General features: G+C 43.4%; 1 protein-coding gene across 2 annotated transcripts; it reads right to left on the bottom strand.

The window, feature by feature from the left end:
* Nucleotides 1-1152: 1152 nt before the first annotated feature.
* On the bottom strand, nucleotides 1153-18838 carry LOC139410726 (alpha/beta hydrolase domain-containing protein 17B). 2 transcript variants are annotated; one of them, XM_071156166.1, is made up of 4 exons: nucleotides 18460-18831; nucleotides 13081-13559; nucleotides 4522-4701; nucleotides 1153-3102 (listed from the first exon to the last, which is right to left on the bottom strand). In XM_071156166.1, exons 2-4 carry the CDS (start codon nucleotides 13545-13547, stop codon nucleotides 2877-2879), a joined length of 873 nt encoding a protein of 290 aa, XP_071012267.1. In that variant the 5' UTR covers nucleotides 13548-13559; nucleotides 18460-18831; the 3' UTR covers nucleotides 1153-2876. The 2 variants fall into 2 exon arrangements, with proteins under 2 accessions (XP_071012267.1, XP_071012266.1); XM_071156165.1 differs by having other exon boundaries at nucleotides 2728-3102; nucleotides 13081-13556; nucleotides 18460-18838.
* Nucleotides 18839-19000: the final 162 nt, after the last annotated feature.

Below are 19000 nucleotides of genomic sequence, written 5' to 3'. Positions count from 1 at the left end.
AGACTTGATTACACACAGGTGGATTGTATTTATCATCATTAGTCATTTAGGTCAACATTGGATCATTCAGAGATCCTCACTGAACTTCTGGAGTTTGCTGCACTGAAAGTAAAGGGGCTGAATAATTTTGCACGCCCAATTTTTCAGTTTTTGATTTGTTAAAAAGGTTTGAAATATCCAATAAATGTCGTTCCACTTCATGATTGTGTCCCACTTGTTGTTGATTCTTCACAAAAAAATACAGTTTTATATCTTTATGTTTGAAGCCTGAAATGTGGCAAAAGGTCGCAAAGTTCAAGGGGGCCGAATACTTTCGCAAGGCACTGTATTTTGGCACAAATTATTGATAATAACTTTGAGTCTAACACTGACATGTTGTGTAAGGGCCAGCAACGCCTTTTTTGTCTCAGACAACTGGCAAAGTTCCAGATAGAAAGGACCTTCTTGAGTCTTTTGTAAGTCGTACATATAGTCTGTCTTAATATTTTATTTTATTTGCTGGTACGGCAACCTTGGTGTAAAAGTAAAAAATAGCTAGCTAGCTAGAAATAGTGAAAGTGGGCAGTAAGGAGTCCAGCAGAGTAGTCTGTCTGATCACTTGTCTGAACAGACAAGTGGTGAGGAAGGCAGAATTCATCCTGTCGGACTATGCCTACCCCCCTACACCATGAGTTCCAGGTCTGGCTCCTGGTTTAGATTCCCCACTGTTAAGACTAACAGGCCCAAGCACTCCTTCACCCCTATGACCATTGCCCTTTTGAAGACAGAGGAGAGGTAGGCAGGCGAGGGATGAGGAGGATGATGGTGATGTTTTTTCTTTCTGTCAGTACATTGACACATTGTTCACAAGAAGATCTAAGAACGCACAGAGCACTTCACTTGTTAGGCAACTTTTGATTGTTAAACTTGTGTACTGCTGCTAATGTCGATCACTAGAAGTCTACTGTATATAATTGGCTGTCAGGCAGATGACTTGATGGAATAGCCCATTGTATTACCTACAACTGTGTCTCATTGTGATCCATGTGGATTCTATATGTTCAATGTTGTTATTTATGCTCCTATGCTGAAAAACAAAGTGTCCGCTGGGACAATAAACTTAAAACTTGCCATCTACCCATTCAGTTCACCAGCAAAAAAAGAGCAGGCATATTTTTTTTGTTTTTGTCTATATCCATTTTATTATAACTATTATCAAGAACATATTATATCATTTCCTTCAGTAATGAACCTTCTTAGAAAATAATAAATGACATTGGTCTAGGTGACCAGATTGAGTTCAACAGTCATCGGAATAATTCAGAATGGTCTCACCACAGATGGATGCCTAATTCTCATATGAACACTTAAAGTACTAAGAACTTACATTTACATATTACAGAGGCTAAAGAAAGAAATACAATGTCCAGTACAAACATTATCTATAAAGTCAAAATGGATGGAAGTATTAGTACTAACAACCAATCCTAACAATCTTTGATTACTCTAGTAACAACACCCAATCAAAATATTTCAGTTCATCAGACCTGGAGGTTTTCAGTAGCACCCATGGGCTTAAGCTAGACAGCATTTACCCAGCTAAAAGTAAGAAAACTATAGCCTATTATAGCATGCAGTAGCACTTAACATCTGCTTCTATAGGCTTAGTCAGTGCCCTACTAATACAATAAAGTATGTGACTGGTAAATGTTTCACATTGTTCAGCATGAAGTGTTTCTCAAAGAAAACAAAGGCTCCAAAATACCAGGCTATCATATGAGTTAAGACAAAAGCAAAAAGTGTGCAAAAAGAAGAAATCGTTCAGTTGTGTCCTCGATAAAACTGTCATCAAAACACTTCCCAATCAATCATTAATGACTTATACTGTTTTTCAATGCTTTCTTATGGCATCAGTGGCACGACTCTTTATGACATAGCTTGATTAAGAGCTACCAGGTGTACAGGCAGTTTGTATACAAAAGAAATATCTAGAAATACTATTCCTCTGAATTGGTAAATAAGCTTTATTATTAATGTTACATGTACATTATACATCTTTAACTGGAACTATCCAGCATGTCACTGGTCTGAAAAAACATTGTTCTTCATACTACGATGGAGTCGTAGTAGCTTACTGAAAGAATACATGAAAAACAACATAGTAATAACAATAACAAAAAACTTTGTACAGCTTATACAACTTTGGAGATATTTCTAGGGTGTTGTACATACAATATAGTTGCATGCCATTTTCTTCAATATGCTGAACTTTTGGCAACACTGGCACTGCCATCGTAAATGTTAGACTTGTCTCGTATAGTTCTCAGTCACGTGATACATGCAAACTTGATATACTTAAAATAGAAACAAATACACAATAACAAAATATCCACGTTGACTACATTGAATCAGACTTGGCTCCTTAGTCAAGATGGACTGGGTTGAGTTGCGGTCCAGTCTTCCGTCCAGCATGGCTGTTCCACACAAACCTCTCAGATATGCTCAAAAATCCTTACAATGGACCAGGACCGCATTCTTCTGAAAGGCAGAAAATGTGTGACACACACACACACACTCCACTGCTCTTCTATGCACAAAACACACAATCCTCTTGAGAACATATCTGTCCATCGTCCGTCTGACTCCCCCCACACACACACACACACACACACACACACACACACACACACACACACACACACACACACACACACACACACACACACACACACACACACACACACACACACACACACACACACACACACACACACACACACACACACACACACACACACAGTGCAATTCCAAATGATAAGATAAAACAAAATAAAAAACAAAAGGGTGAGTATTTCAGAAGTTCACAGTTGCAGCAGGTGTGTGATTGAGGGGTGAAGTCAAGTTGACAAGTTGACGAGCTCATGGGCCACAAACTGTTTCAAGCGCTCCAGGTACTGTCCGTAGAGCTCCACATCGTTGTGGCCGGCGCCCTCCACCCACAGGGGCTCCACGGGCCTCTGGCAGCGCTCGTACAGCGCCAGGCCGTGGGAAAAGTCGATCACCTCATCCTCTGTCCCGTGAATTACCAGCACTGGAGAAGTCACCTTGGAGATCTTGTCAATACTTTGGGAGGCGAGTTTAGATGGGCAGACGCACCACACACGAGGGAAAGAACAGAGGAAAGAGGAAGGGAACTGTTAGGCAAGTATAATTTCCGAGCAATGATAAACAGATGACAGGAATAGGATTTAAAATAACTCAATGTGGTAATTTCAACGGCAGGCAGTTTACCCTTTTAGACTTGTCAACAGTGCAATTCTCTACGGCTGGCACAATTACCGTACAGCCAACGGTTATGGAAATAAAATAACCATCTAAAAAAATACAATTAATGGCTGCCTAGTATTGTGATGAAATAATTTCCATGGTAAGGTAGAATGTTCATTCAAATTATTTTAAAACCTCTTGAGAATCCGACCCCTCCCCCCCCCCCCCCCCCCCCCCCCCATTTTTGCATAAAATGACATACCCAAATCTAACTGCCTGTAGCTCAGGCCCTGGCAAGGATAAGCATATTCTTGATACCCATTGAAAGGAAACACTTTGAAGTTTGGGGAAATGTGAAATTAATGTAGGAGAATATAACACATTAGATCTGGTAAAATATAATACATCATCTTTGAAATGCAAGAGAATGGCCATAATGTACTATTCCAGGTTAGGCGCAATTTTGATTTTGGTCACTAGATGGCATAAGTGTGTGTGCAAACATTTAGTCTGATTCAATAAACCATTGCATTTCTGTTCAAAATGTTGTATCAAAACTGCCCAAATGTGCCCAATTGGTTTATTAATACAATTTCAAATTCATAACTGTGCACTCTCCTCAAACAATAGCACAGTATTCTTTCACTGTAATAGCTACTGAAAATTGGACAGTGCAGTTAGATTCACAAGAATTTAAGCTTTCTGCCCATAGCAGATGTCCTGGGAAATGTTCTTGTTACTTACAACCTTATGCTAATCACATTAGCTCAACCGTCCCATGGGGGGGGACACCGATCCCGTAGAGGTTATCTGATGTGGGTCATGCAATGGAATGTATTTTGTGCAATGCCAATTGAGTTGAATCAACAAATCACAGCACATATTGATGAGTATACCTCCTGCTTTTATTTCCTGCTTTGCTCTATGGGTACACTCACAATGGCCACCAGTCCACCCATTATGCCATCATTGACAAGAACGGGGACACCTGTTCTATTCATCCTATTTCTATGGCAGCACATGCAGTCAAGAGTGGAGGAGATGAGAAAATGTCTTTCATTTTTAAATTTGCACTTTCCCAAAGGTTATTTGAACAGTTATAATGGTGACTGTGGTCATTTGGCTGACCAATAAGCGCCATCCAAAATGCCATGACAGTCACAGTCCTACGATTCTCCATAACCTGGCAGCAACCAAGGACCACCAGATGGAGCATTTGAGTTAAGAGTGACTCAAACATGACTGCTTTATGATCTGTGTGTGTGTGTCACTCACTTGGGGAAGGCGTCAAAGCAGTAGGTTTTCTTGGTGTCTGGGAAGGCCACTCTCATGCCAGAGGTGAGGGGAGAGTGCAGGACGACCGCGGCGCTCTCGTAGCGTGCCGCCAGGTCCACGGAAGGGACCGTACCGATACTCTGACCATACACGATCACAGTCTCTGGCCTAATACCATACCTGGGGGCAGAGACACAGAACATTATCATCAGCTACACAGCATCAATTTCCTGATACTATGAGTAAGGACAATGACATGGTAGGATGTTGATTATAATGATGATGATGATGATGTAGACCAAGAGAATGATGATGACAGTTTGTCAGTCAGTCACTATTAACAAGATTCCGTCACCCCACTCAGGTCAGAAGTCCAGTAGTCCGAAGTCCAGTAGTCAGGACGGAGCTTAAGTCTATGATCAGTCGGTATGGGAGCATTGACGTGTCAACGAGGGGTGTGGTGGGACAAGCAGGAGATACAGATAGAAAAAGAGAGGAGAGGGAGAAAGGCATTCCACAGCCGATTATGGAGAATGTGACCATCACAGCCAGTCAGCTGACTTTCCCGGCTATAAACCGCTGCAGGACTGATCACACAAACATCACCAGTTCTACCTAGCCCAGCCTGTACAACACTGACACAAGGGTAGGTCATCCAACTGGTTGGAGAGTGACAGCACAGACATATGATGCGTGGAGGCTCACAGGAGGTCCCAAGAGGTCAAAACCTTCTGATGACAGAGTGGACTAAGTAGGCGCACAGGGCCCATAGGAACTAGACTATATTAAGAACTAGAATCCTCAAATGTGGGTGAGGAATTTTAAATTCAGCCTCTTCTTTGCCGGCAACTGTTCTGAGCAGCAGCATTACCTCAAACAGGCTAGCTAGGCTATAGCAGGCTGGCCAAAACCTAACATATGTCAAAACACAGTGTGTAATGTTTATAACAGTTCATGTAAAACATATGATATAAAGTACAGCCAGGGACTGTAACACTAGTGGATCAGGTGAGTGTGTGTGTGTGTGTGTGTGTTTCCAGGCCAACTTAGGGTCAATTTCAGCGTGAACTCACTTTACCTCACTGAGCACGCTCCATGGTTATATAAGCTCTCCACTACCCAATCATCAATCCAATCTATAACGCAGAGAGAGCGAGGGAGAGAGCAAGAGCACATTTTTGGGAAGAAATAAGGGAAGAACAGAACCACTGACAGTAGAGGTCAACAAGGGGGAAGCAGCTAGGCTATAAGATAATTGGGTCTTGTGTTCTATACTGGGTCATATTTTCAACTGAAGAGGACCTGCTGCTACATACGTTAATAGCACGTTAATCACGGCTCTCTCTCCTGCCCTCAGTCATGTCAATCGGAACTGAAAATCGAGTTACACTCAATATGACCCATACCATACCAAATTACATTACAAACTACTTACTGTGTTGGTTGCCATGGGCACTACTGTGTGTGTGTGTGTGTGTGTTTGCTGAAGGGACCTTCATTTTGTCTCCAATCAATAATATGATTGATCAGGAAGTTTGTTGTTTTCACTTCCTGGGGCAGAGGCTGCAGTGAGTATCTGTCTGAAACCTCATTGGACATCTGTTACTAGGCTACAAGTCAATATTAGACTTAGAAGGATTGACTGCTGGAACACATCCAAGTGAAAAGAAAATGGAACAGCACTATTCTATTTGAGTGGACATCCCTCACAGCAGGTTCCCACTGACAAAACCCAACCCTTTTAGTTCCACAAATAGTGTGCTCTCTCTGTGTGTGTGTGTGTGTGTGTGTGTATATGTGTAAAAATGCTGTAAAGCAAGAATGCTTTCTAAAATATACATGTTAATAGTTTATTTATCAATTAACAAAATGCAAAGTGATTGAACAGAAAAATATACATCAAAACAATATTTGGTGTGATCACCCCTTGCCTTCAAAACAACATCAATTATTCTAGGTACACTTGCACACAGTTTGAAGGAACTCGGCAGGTAGGGTGGCCCAAACATCTTGGAAAACTAACCACAGTTCTCCTGTGGATTTAGGCAGCCTCGGGTGCTACTCTCTCTTCATATAGTCCCAGACAGACTCAATGATGTTTGGGGTCGTTGTCATGCTGCAGAATAAATATGGGGCCAATCAGATGCATCCTTGATGGTATTGTACATAGTTCCTGTGTTTTCGTGCATAGTTGAGTCGCTTTCCATGTCAAAGGTATGGCCTTTTGGCCGCAAGTCTTTCATAAAGGCCGCTTCTTACCAGACTTCTCCGGAAAGTAGATGGGTGTACAAGGGTCCCACTGTTTTCTGCCAAATCTGAGCTGATGGCACTGCTGGACATCTTCTGATTGCGAAGGGAGTAAGCAGGATGTGTCTTTCATCTGCTGCAGTAAGTTTCCTTGGCCGACCACTGTGTCTACGGTCCTCAACGGTGCCCGTTTCTTTGTGCTTCTTCAAAAAGAGCTTAGACATCTGGAAACCCCTGTCTGCCTTGACATGTCAGCCTGGGAGATGTCTGCCTTGACATGTCAGCCTGGGAGATGTCTGCCTTGACATGTCAGCCTGGGAGATGTCTGCCTTGACATGTCAGCCTGGGAGATGTCTGCCTTGACATGTCAGCCTGGGAGATGTCTGCCTTGACATGTCTGCCTTGACGATGTCAGCCTGGGAGATGTCTGCCTTGACATGTCAGCCTGGGAGATGTCTGCCTTGACATGTCAGCCTGGGAGATGTCTGCCTTGACATGTCAGCCTGGGAGATGTCTGCCTTGACATGTCAGCCTGGGAGATGTCTGCCTTGACATGTCAGCCTGGGAGATGTCTGCCTTGACATGTCAGCCTGGGAGATGTCTGCCTTGACATGTCAGCCTGGGAGATGTCTGCCTTGACATGTCAGCCTGGGAGATGTCTGCCTTGACATGTCAGCCTGGGAGAGACCTTACTGATGCAGTATAACTACCGTGTGTCTTGTTGCTGTGCTCAGTCTTGACATGTCTGCCTGGGAGAGACCTTACTGATACAGTATAACTACCGTGTGTCTTGTTGCTGTGCTCAGTCTTGACATGTCAGCCTGGGAGAGACCTTACTGATGCAGTATAACTACCGTGTGTCTTGTTGCTGTGCTCAGTCTTGACATGTCAGCCTGGGAGAGACCTTACTGATGCAGTATAACTACCCTGTGTCTTGTTGCTGTTCTCAGTCTTGACATGGTGTATGACTTTTGACAGTAAACGGTCTTCAGCAACCTCACCTGGTTAGCAGAGTTTGGCTGTTGCTCACCCAGTTTTATTCCCCCTGTTTCTCTGTTTCAGTTAATGTTTGCATTTCAACCTACATATTGAATTGATGATCATTAGCACCTGTTTGGTATAATTGTTTAATCATACACCTGACTATATGTCTACAAAATCCCTGACTTTGTGCAAGTGTACCTACGAGAATTGATGTTGTTTTGAAGGCAAAGGGTGGTCACACCAAATTTGCTTTTCGTTAATTGATAAATCTAAACTATTAACATGTCTATTTTTGAAAGCATTCTTACTTTACAGCATTTTTTTTCACACCTTCCTAAAACCTTTGTACAGTACTGTACGTACCAATAAAGTGTCTGCTGACGGTGTGGGACACACCTGCTGACTCATGATTGAGTCACCTGAACACGCAGGTAAGACAGGACCTCCCCCTGCACCAGAACATAGGAACACGAGCGTGTGCAAACACAACACATTTTCCTCTCCGACATCAACGCAAATGCAACCTAAACTCACAAACACATCATTAAAACAGTATCTTGCTTTTCAAACTCACCTCAAAGTGATTGGTCAATTTGAGGAGCAAGTTCAACAACAGGTTGAAACGGAGTGAAAAACATGTTGTTTCAAAGCCTAACAACTAAAATGGACAGCGCTTTCTAAGGTGATGACTAATTCAAAACACCATATGCATATTAGAGCTTATGCATTAGCAAAGGCCTATGTATGAGCTGATTAAATACGGATTTCTTTAGACCTGGCTAAAATAAATCACGGGTTTATTATGATTGTGTATATTAGACTTTTTAAAATGTAGACGTTCCAAAGGCGCGCATCAATGGCTTGTATGCATGCAGGCCTGGAGATGCTAAACATGTTTATGATAATTAAGTGTAAATTACCATGATACAGGCAGACTTTTGCATGACAATAACCGGCTGACAACATTTCATGACCGCCACAACCTCCTCTCCAGCCCTCATTTAACTTGCAAGAGAAACACACTCACATAAAACAGACAGCGGCAGGATGCTAAAGGGGAGACATTGAGAGAGAGCTTTTAGATATGATAAATAATTCACGTTCAAAGTCAGTAGGCCCACAGTTTTTTTTCCGCACAAGCCAAACACATCTCATATAGACTATGACCTGTAGTCAACCACAGGTAAAACACAGTCATGTGGTGAGTCAAGTCTATAATACCTGTGTCAGAAACGATGTATGGGTTTCCCCACTCTTTTTATATATATATTTTTAAAACTTTTCCTCCCCAATTTTGTCATATCCAATCGGTAGTCACAGTCTTGTCTCATCGCTGCAACTCCCGTAGAGTCGAAGGTCGAGAGCCGTGCGTCCTCCGAAACACAACCCAGCCAAGCCGCACTGCTTCTTGACACAATTCCAGCTTAACCCAGAAGCCAGCCGCACCAATGTGTTGGAGGAAACACCGTACACCTGGCGACCGTGCAGCGTGCATGTGTCCGGCCCGCCGCAGCAGTCGCTACAGCGCGATGGGACAAGGACATCCCTGCCGGCCAAACCCTCCCCTAACTCGGACAAAGCTGGGCCAATTGTGCGCCGCCCATGGAGAGACATGTCTCTAGAACTGAAGTCAAACACGGGCAGTGAAACACAGCACCAAGATGAACCATTTGACTGTTAAATAAAGGAGGCCAGGGCTCCCTGTAGAATGGAGAATAGGAGCACATGCTGCGTTGAGAATTGGGTCTGGCAGTGGCATGGCTAAAAGGCAGCAAGGTGTAGGTAGAAGTTTGCCATTGCGCTGATCTGAGGTGTCTTTTTGCCCTCTTTATGGTTACAAATAAGACTTCTGGGAAGGGTGGGATGATCTTGGATCTGCCATTAGGGTCAGCTTCTATCTTGAGGGTGTCAGTCAGTTTGGCAATTATGGGACAGAAATTACATGGATCTTTGGATTACCAGTGGATGGGTGACAAAGTGAGGCAGAACCTGGCATAGATTTGGGGTGGAATAGTATGTGACGTTGGAGACACCAAGCCCTGGCCAGTTGAAAACGTGCAGGGTTGGAAGCACCGAATCGGGCACAGAGCTGGGCTATACTAAGCCTTGGGCCAAATTAAAAGTAGCACAGCCTCATCTCACCTGATAGTGTAAATTAGTATATTGTCAATCAACATGGACTACAAACCCCACCACCCATGTTGTGCTGTCTCACGGTTCTCCCCTCTGGTTCTAACCAATGTGAGCCGACGCTGGTAGATGGACGGCAGTACTATAACTGTTCATGTTGCTTCATTCTTTGTACTTAGAGATTTGTTATGGAATTTGCAATGCAAAGTCTGTCCCACAGACATCCAAACTGCTGTAGCCTTCATGCATGGAAACAGGCAGGGACTCTATTCCTCACTGACGGGCAGTTTAACACTCTGCCAGAGAGAAAGCTCTGCTGATCACTGTTACATTACTGTCTGAAGCCATAAGCCACATTGTGATGTTGAGTTCAATATTGGCCTCCTGAATATTTTATCCCCATCTACGTAGCTACACTGCACAATTAAATGTGAGCAGAAAATTTGCACACAAAACACCTCTAATAGCTAATGGTAGTGCAGCCATGCAAACCCAGACAAACCCACCCAAAGCCACAGTTAATAACAATCCTTCATTTGTTTTTCAGTCTAAAGCAGTTCCGCCACTGGGTTAAAAGCTGAGGGATGGTGCTTGTACAAATGTAACTATTCTCAAAAAGGGTAGCCTACATAAAATTCATCTATGGATGCAAGAACCCATTAGGGTCCATTATCATTTCAATATCTAGGGCTAGTTCCTGTATGTGTCATTTAGGCAGACTGAATTAGCCACATCACATTATGGAACCACTATGCAATCATATTCCCATTCCAATAGTAAGTTGTTGGGGTCTTCATATTTCTCCTGTTTTTCTAGTATTATATTGTTGTTGATTATTGCATTGTTCGGTTTGAAAGAAAGGCATTTACTTGTGCATGTGACATTAAGTTGACACCTTCCTCAGTTGTTTAACAGGTATCTAGCCTATATGTTGGGCCATGAGAAAAAACCCATATTTTGTATTCATTTTTAAATAGAGGACACACACACACACACACACACACAAAGCTAGAGCACGACCAATATGCCTTTTTTGGGTCCGATGCAGATTACAATTTTTGGGGGACAAAACTTATTGATAGTTATATCTGCCAATATACTTTTTTCACACTGAGTTCTCATACACTGTCATCCAAAAAAACAATTGTCCAAGAAATATGCTTCAAATGTTGATTTCTTACATTGTGACAATGACACATCATGAGAATGGTGTCCAGAGAAGTTTGAGATGACCTCTTTCACCCTGTGTTGAAAATCATTCAATGGAAATGTCGCCCGATATCCATTCATTGGTAACAGAGACAGTAGCTGCTTCAAACAGAAATCAGTGTGCAGCATATGAATCAGATTTCCAAAGCAGGGAAGAGGGGGAGGTCATAGAGGACAAAGGGATGAAGAGAGGAGGAGAGAAATCAGGTCAGTGTGTCCAAGAAACAAAAACTACTGTCTACCATAGCAATAAAATTATTGTGTAATTTACAATCCAATGAAATCATCTGAAAGATGTTAATGTTTTTTCTCCAACTATTCCATCTCTCTCTAACGCCACCCCACCCCTCTCTAACCCCACCTTCACCCCATCTCTCTCTAACCCCAACCCTCTCTAACCCCACCCCCACCCCCATCTAACCCCACCCCCATCTAACCCCACCCCCATCCCTCTAACCCCACCCCCATCTAACCCCACCCCCATCCCTCTAACCCCACCCCCATCCCTCTCTAACCCCACCCCCATCCCTCTCTAACCCCACCCCCATCCCTCTCTAACCTCACCCCCATCCCTCTCTAACCCCATCCCATCCATCTCTAACCCCACCCCCATCTCTCTAACCCCACCCCCATCTCTCTAACCCCACGACATGCATCCTCTATCGTGGGATAATTCGATCAAGCCTGATTCTGTTGTGCTTTGACGAAATTACATTTAAATCTGATTTTCTGAAACAGTCACAAGTGACAGTGTGTGTGTGTGCGCGCGCGTGTGTGTTTCCACAGGACTGTGGTTGTTTCTTGTGTGTGTGTGTGCAGAAGGAACAAGTAGGCTAAGACGAGGAAAATGGCACAACACACACACAGGTAATATGTGTAGGAGGGAGATCAGCAACAGAAGAGAATGGCTACAGTCAAATGGATATGAGATTTGCAGGAGAACCACACAGATGGTAGCAGGCATACATGTTTCTCAGCCCCAGCTACAGTAAGTCTGTCTGTATGTCGGCTAGTCCCTGTATGGTAATGGTTTCCTGTTTAACTTTACTCTCAAACCTGTCCCATGGGGGCAAGGGGGCCTACTATATGGAGAAACACTTATTCTAGTCAATGTCATCACAGTGGGCAATTTGGGTCCGAGTGACCTCTGTTCGTTATCCTCTTCCTGTTTGTGTATTTGAATGTTCCTTCCTTTCTCTGACTCATTTGTTTGTCCCTTTGATTTGTTGTCATGATGCAGGAAATACGTCTGGATTCACTTTTATCCCCCCAAAACTGTGCATAAACAATTCGTAGCCTAAACAGCTCACATACGCTCGGACACACACATAAAAGACTCAGCTGAGAATGAAGGACAGGACAGAGGGGAAGGGTAGAATCCATAGAGGGAAGCGCACTCGCTCTGTCTGTCTGTCTGTCTGTCTGTCTGTCTGTCTGTCTGTCTGTCTGTGTCTCTGTCTGTGTCTGTGTCTGTGTGTCTGTCTGTGTCTGTCTGTCTGTGTCTGTCTGGGACCCCACCTGGGACCTAGAGCAGAGCTGCCAGTAAAAGCTAGCAAGAGAAAATAAAACGGGGGAGGGGGAAGTCATAGAGGACAAATGGAGGAGAGAAGCGAGATCAGAGGGAGAGAGAGGAGTGTTGGAGACTAGAGGTTATGTGGGGATCGATTCATTGATAGATGGATGGGATGGCCAGAGTAATGGGGAGAGGATCTGATGAACAGAAAACCATTGCCTTGGGGGCGGCTGGGTAGAAGGTTGAGGAGAAAGCCCCTAGCCTACACATTTTAAAACATCATTTAATGTAACGAAAAATAAATGCTTTCTCCACTTTGCTTTCCAACCAAGGATGTTTAAGCCATGGTGCGAGCTTTAGGTGGAACGAAGGTCAGCAACTCTTGGTAGGACACATCAACGTCACAAACAGCCACTTACTTGCAATCTCACTCCTCCACTATCACATCTGCCCTCCTCCCTCGTCCCCTTACTCACCGTGTCCTGAGTGCATGCCAGGCGGCGTCCACATCAGCGTACAGGTTCTTCTCGGAGGGTTTCCCTGAGCTGGCCCCGTAGCCCGAGTAGTCGTAGGAGAAGACGTTGCAGTTGATGCGTGAGCCCAGGCCGATGTAGAAGCTGCTCATCTGGCCCAGGTCCACCGCGTTGCCGTGTGAGAAGAGGAGTGTGAAGCGGGCGTTGGGTGAGCAGCGCACAAACATGCACGCGATGCGGTTGCCGCGTGAAGTGCGTGTCATGAAGCACTCGATGGCGTCCTTCTCACGCGCTGAGTATTGCCAGTCTGCGCGCTCAGACAGGTGCAGGGTCCAGCGGCTCCCGCTCTCATCACACATGAGGGTGTAGGTGGGCTCCGGTGGCAGGAAGGCCAGCTTGGAGGTGATCTTGCTGGGGCATGGAGGGCAGCAGAACAGGCAGCACAGCTCACTCAGGGACAGGTGGTTCATCCTCAAACACTGCTGGGGGAAGGGGGAATGAGAGGAGACATTACCATTCACTATTACTAATAGGGTATTATTGACATGGCACATTCAATAGCCTACATTAGCTTGATCTCACCAAGACTGAGGACAAATGAAGGGTTTAAGGTATGTGTGTGCGGTCTGTACGTGTGGTTAGGTTAATTGTCTCATTTCCAGCCCCAGCAGTTATTAACAGCCATTTTGAAAAATATGCTCAGACACACACCGACACACAGCTGCGACTCACGGCAGTCTCGACCACTGATGCATGCCTCCCACAAACAGACCAACAGACTGAGCCACATACGTTAAAACCTATAACCAGACTTCACCTCAGCTTAAACAGAAACCCCTTATCAGATATAGAGTCTTATCTAAACACGTTGAGGCTAAAAATGTGTTAGTGCTTCGGGACTCGAGCGCGAGAAAAAGCTAGAAAATAGCATTACTGTGTTTAGGTTACTAGGCTGGTGTGCAGCGATTCTCAAAGTTCTCTGCCCACCCTGTTAGACATATGGGCAAGTGGGAAATGCACATGAACTCCTCTTAGGCCTGCCCTTAACTCAGAGCTGTTTTTTTTACATACACTATCGATTCCCTTCTGTATGCATGGCCTCCCTTGGCCCCGAGATCATTCGACAGCTATAGCACTGATAAGCATTTATTCTGTCTGCCTCAAAGTGTCAATCCTAAATTCGGTCCATTGCTATATAATGCTTCATTCTATAGCTAGAGGACTTCTGCTTTCTCTAGGAGTGATAAGTATCATTTTTTGACTTCATTTGTTGTTGTTTTTTTCTTCATTTGTTGTTGTTGTTTTTTTCTTTTTGCAAGCTAGGGCCATCTACTTGAAGTGCTGCCTGTCTTCCCAGTAGCCTACTTGGTGTGTGAACTAATGCACAGAACTTTCTGTTGATCGTTAACACATCAAATAGGATTAAGGGTATAGGTCGACCGATTTTTTTGTGTGTTTTTTTTAACACCTTTATTTAACTAGGCAAGTCAGTTAATTAAGAACACATTCTCATTTTCAATGATGGCCTAGGTACGGTGTGTTAACTGCCTTGTTCAGGGGCAGAACGACAGATTTTTACCTTGTCAGCTCAGGGATTCAATCTTGCAACCATACAGTTAACTAGTCCAATGCTCTAACCACCTGCCTCTCATTGCACTCCAAGAGGAGCCTGCCTGTTACGTGAATGCAGTAAGAAGCCAAGGTAAGATGCTAGCTAGCATTAAACTTATCTTATAAAAAACAATCAATCAATCATAAATCACTAGTTAACTACACATGGTTGATGATATTACTAGTTTACCTAGCGTGTCCTGCGTTGCATATAATCGTTGCGGTGCGCATTCGCGAAAAATGACTTTTGTTGCTCCAACGTGTACCTAACCATAAACATCAATGCCTTTCTTAAAATCAATACACAGAAGTATATATTTTTAAACCTGCATATTTAGTTAATATTGCCTGCTAACATGAATTTATTTTAACTAGGTGTTCTCTTGCAACAGAGTCAGGATATATGCAGCAGTTTGGGCCACCTGGATCGTTGCAAACTGTATGAAGACTATTTCTTCCTAACAAAGACAGCCAACTTCACCAAACGGGGGATGATTTAACAAAAGCGCATTTGCAAAAAAGCACAATCGTTGAACAACTGTACCTAACCATAAACACCAATGCCTTTCTTAAAATCAATACACAGAAGTATATATTTTTAAACCTGCATATTTAGCCAAAAGAAATCCAGGATAGCAGGCAATATTAACCAGGTGAAATTGTGTCACTTCTCTTGCGTTCACGCAGAGTCAGGGTATATGCAACAGTTTGGGCCACCTGGCTTGTTGCAAACTAATTTGCCAACATTTTACGTAATTATGACATAACATTGAAGGTTGTACAATGTAACAGCAATATTTAGACTTAGAGATGCCACCCGTTAGATAAAATACGGAACGGTTCCGTACTTCACTGAAATAATAAACGTTTTGTTAACAAAATTATAGTTTCCAGATTCAACCATATTAATGACCAAAGGCTGATATTTCTGTATTTTATTATGTTATAATTAAGTCTATGATTTGATATTTGATAGAGCAGTCTGACTGAGCGGTGGTAGGCAGCAGCAGGCTCGTAAGCATTCATTCAAACAGCACTTTCGTACGTTTTGCCAGCAGCTCTTCGCTGTGCTTCAAGCATTGAGCTGTTTATGACTTCAAGCCTATCAACTCGCGAGATTAGGCTGGTGTAACCGATGTGAAATGGCTAGCTAGTTAGCGGGGTGCGCGCTTATAGCGTTTCAAGCGTCACTCGCTCTGAGACTTGGAGTACTTGTTCCCCTTGGTGGGTAACGATGCTTAGAGGGTGGCTGTTGTCAATGTGTTCCTGGTTTGAGCCCAGGTAGGGGCGAGGAGAAGGACGGAAGCTATACTGTTACACTGGCAATACTAAAGTGCCTATAAGAACATCCAATGGTCAAAGGTATATGAAATACAAAATGGTATAGAGAGAACTAGTCTTATAAATACTATATTAACTACAACCTAAAACCTCTTACCTTGGAATATTGAAGTCTCATGTTAAAAGGAACCACCAGCTTTCATATGTTCTCATGTTCTGAGCAAGGAACTTAGACGTTAGCTTTTTTTACATGGCACATATTGCACTTTTACTTTCTTCTCCAACACTTTGTTTTTGCATTATTTAAACCAAATTGAACATGTTTCATTATTTATTTGAGGCTAAATTTATTTTTATTGATGTATTATATTAATTTAAAATAAGTGTTCATTCAATATTGTTGTAATTGTCATTATTACAAATAAATCAAATAAAAAAATTAGGCCGATTAATCGGTATCTGCTTTTTTTGGGCCTCCAATAATTGGTATCGGCGTTGAAAAATCATAATCGGTTGACCTCTAATTAAAGGGGCAGGGCAATTGGTGACTGTTGTGGTTTAGGTAATCAGTGACAGAGGCTGTCTCGTCGTCAAAACTAAGACCGTCGCCGAAACGAAGACAGTTCTGCTGAGTTATAGGAGGAAGAGAGAAAGGCTCCACACCACTCTCTCACTTGAATATCTTACCTAGTTACTTTCAGATAGCATTTTGCTCCATTGTAGCTTTGGCAACTATGTGTGTGTTTTCTATCCCAGTTTGCTCCTCTCCCTGTAGGCTTTACAGATGCTCCCCACCCCTTGGCTGCAACCCTTCTAATTTAGTGTACCCTGCGCGCAAAACCCATGTGGAATTCCTGGTCTCCGGCAGCGTTTGGAACTGCCTATCTGTGGTCAAGAACGCAGAGTTCATCTTAGCCTATGCTGCCCTTCGGTCCCTATACTTTTTGGTCCTGATGGAGACATGGAACACCCTAGAGAATACTGCTACTCCAGCTGCTCTCGCTTCATATGGCTAGTTCTCTCTCATAGTCCGAGCGCATCTGGTCATTGCGGTGGTGGCACAGGACTGCCCATTCCTCCTAAGCTGAGATTTTCTATTTTCTCCACTCAAGCTCAACATTGTTGTCATCTATCACCCACCATGTGCCCTTAGAGAGAGTTCCTTAACAAGCTTGAGCTCATTTCCTGACAATGGCTTACCACTCTTCGTACTGGGTGACTTCAACCTCCTGATGTCTGCCTTCGACTCATTTCTTTTCATCTTTTTATTTCTCCTCCTTGCCTCTTTTGACCTCACCCATTCCCAGTCCCTTCCCACTCAAAGCAGGCAATACGCTTAACCTCATCTCTACTAGATTCTGTTCGGCTACTAACGTCACGGCAACCCCCCTTCAGGTCTCAGATCACTAAATTGTTTCCTTTTCTATCTCCTTCCCCAACCCTAGCCACTCAGGTTGTCATGCGCCACCACAATCTTTGCTCCCACTCTCCTCTTCTATCCTACCATCTCTCTCTTCTGCTAAATCCTTCTCCCCCCTGTTCCCTGATTCCACCTTTTCGACCCTACTATCCTCATCCTATGACTTGCACTGTCCCCGCCACTCCTGCTCCGTGGCTGATTGACTCATTGCAAGCTTACAGAACAGGGCTGCAAAGAGCTGAGAGAAAATGGAGGAACCTTCTCTTCCTCTGTAACCTCCATCCCCTCCCTAATCCCTTTGCAGACAACTTTGTCAACTACTTTGAAAAGAAGGTTGGCGAAAGCCACTCCTCATTCACTCAGCCTATTGAGTCCACCACTGGTCCTGCTCACACAGAACTACCTTACGCCTTGACCTCTTTCTCCCCCCATATCTTTTTCATGACTAGTCAGCCAACACATCTATAAAAGCAATTCCGATTCTAAGGGACCCCATAACGTTACACATCAGCTAGGGTTTGTTTTAGAGACTATCCAAAAGGCCTGGTTATAGACATCCTGATACATTTAGCTACAACGTTAGTTTACGGTGGTACTGGAGATTTATCAACGCCTGTCAAGTAGTCTGATTAATCTGGCTGTAATACACAATTAATTGGTATATACCGCCTGATTAATCTTTCTAGTCGGGGGTGCTTACCAGAAATGATTCGTAACGATTATATATTAACGTTAAAGAAAATAAATCGTAGGGCCATCTTTGCCAGCCTATGATGACTGAAATGTAAACAGCGGTCGGTAAAGGTACAGCAAACACGTCGTTGTGTTACGGATGTAATAGTTGCTCTGAGTAAAGTAACGGATCGCCAAACGACTTGTGGGAACTCCTTCCCCCTTCTTCACGCAAAGTGATTGAGATGCATAATATCAAATATGTTCACGCCACACCCTTAAACGAAAGATAAGTACTTCCTAACAGCCAATAATTGACGTTATTAGTGAGCTAATAGTCAATATCATTTTTTTTGCTAGTAGCTAGCTAGGCTACCCGAAGAGGATCACACACATACCTGGTAATGTTGCGGATTGTAGTTAGTATTTCGATGATTCTGGCGAGTAACTTAGCTAGCTAACTGCCGTAGACAGATAACGCGTACAAGTAGCTAACGTTAACCAGGCAGGTTGACTCGAAATGCCTTAGCTTATCTTCCCTTCGTCCACTCTGGTTAGCAGGGTAGCTATGAATCTTATTGACGTTTACACACGACTACTGTCTGTCTAACCAAACCAAGCTCCAACTATTTGACACTCAGTCTTGTCCATGTGGTCCGGATATTAACTTAAATGTCTCCACAAGACACATGTAAACCAAATATGTTATATAATGTTGACTTCAGTCACAGGTTCAATACTTGTAGCTAAACCACTGTTGCTTGCTGACTGTCTTCTGTACGGAAAACGGAACAAAAAAAACATCGAAAAAGTAGTGACGCCAGTATGATTGGATTGGCTTATAAGAAAGCCAATTAGAAACGACTATTTTCTAACAAAGGCCAATCAGATTGCTCAGATTGATCAAGGCGTTACCTCGGTTACCTCGGTGTAGAATGA

This window comes from Oncorhynchus clarkii, chromosome 6, assembly GCF_045791955.1.
Source record: "Oncorhynchus clarkii lewisi isolate Uvic-CL-2024 chromosome 6, UVic_Ocla_1.0, whole genome shotgun sequence".
NCBI lineage: Eukaryota > Metazoa > Chordata > Actinopteri > Salmoniformes > Salmonidae > Oncorhynchus > Oncorhynchus clarkii.
This window is presented reverse-complemented; position numbering and strand designations above follow the sequence as displayed.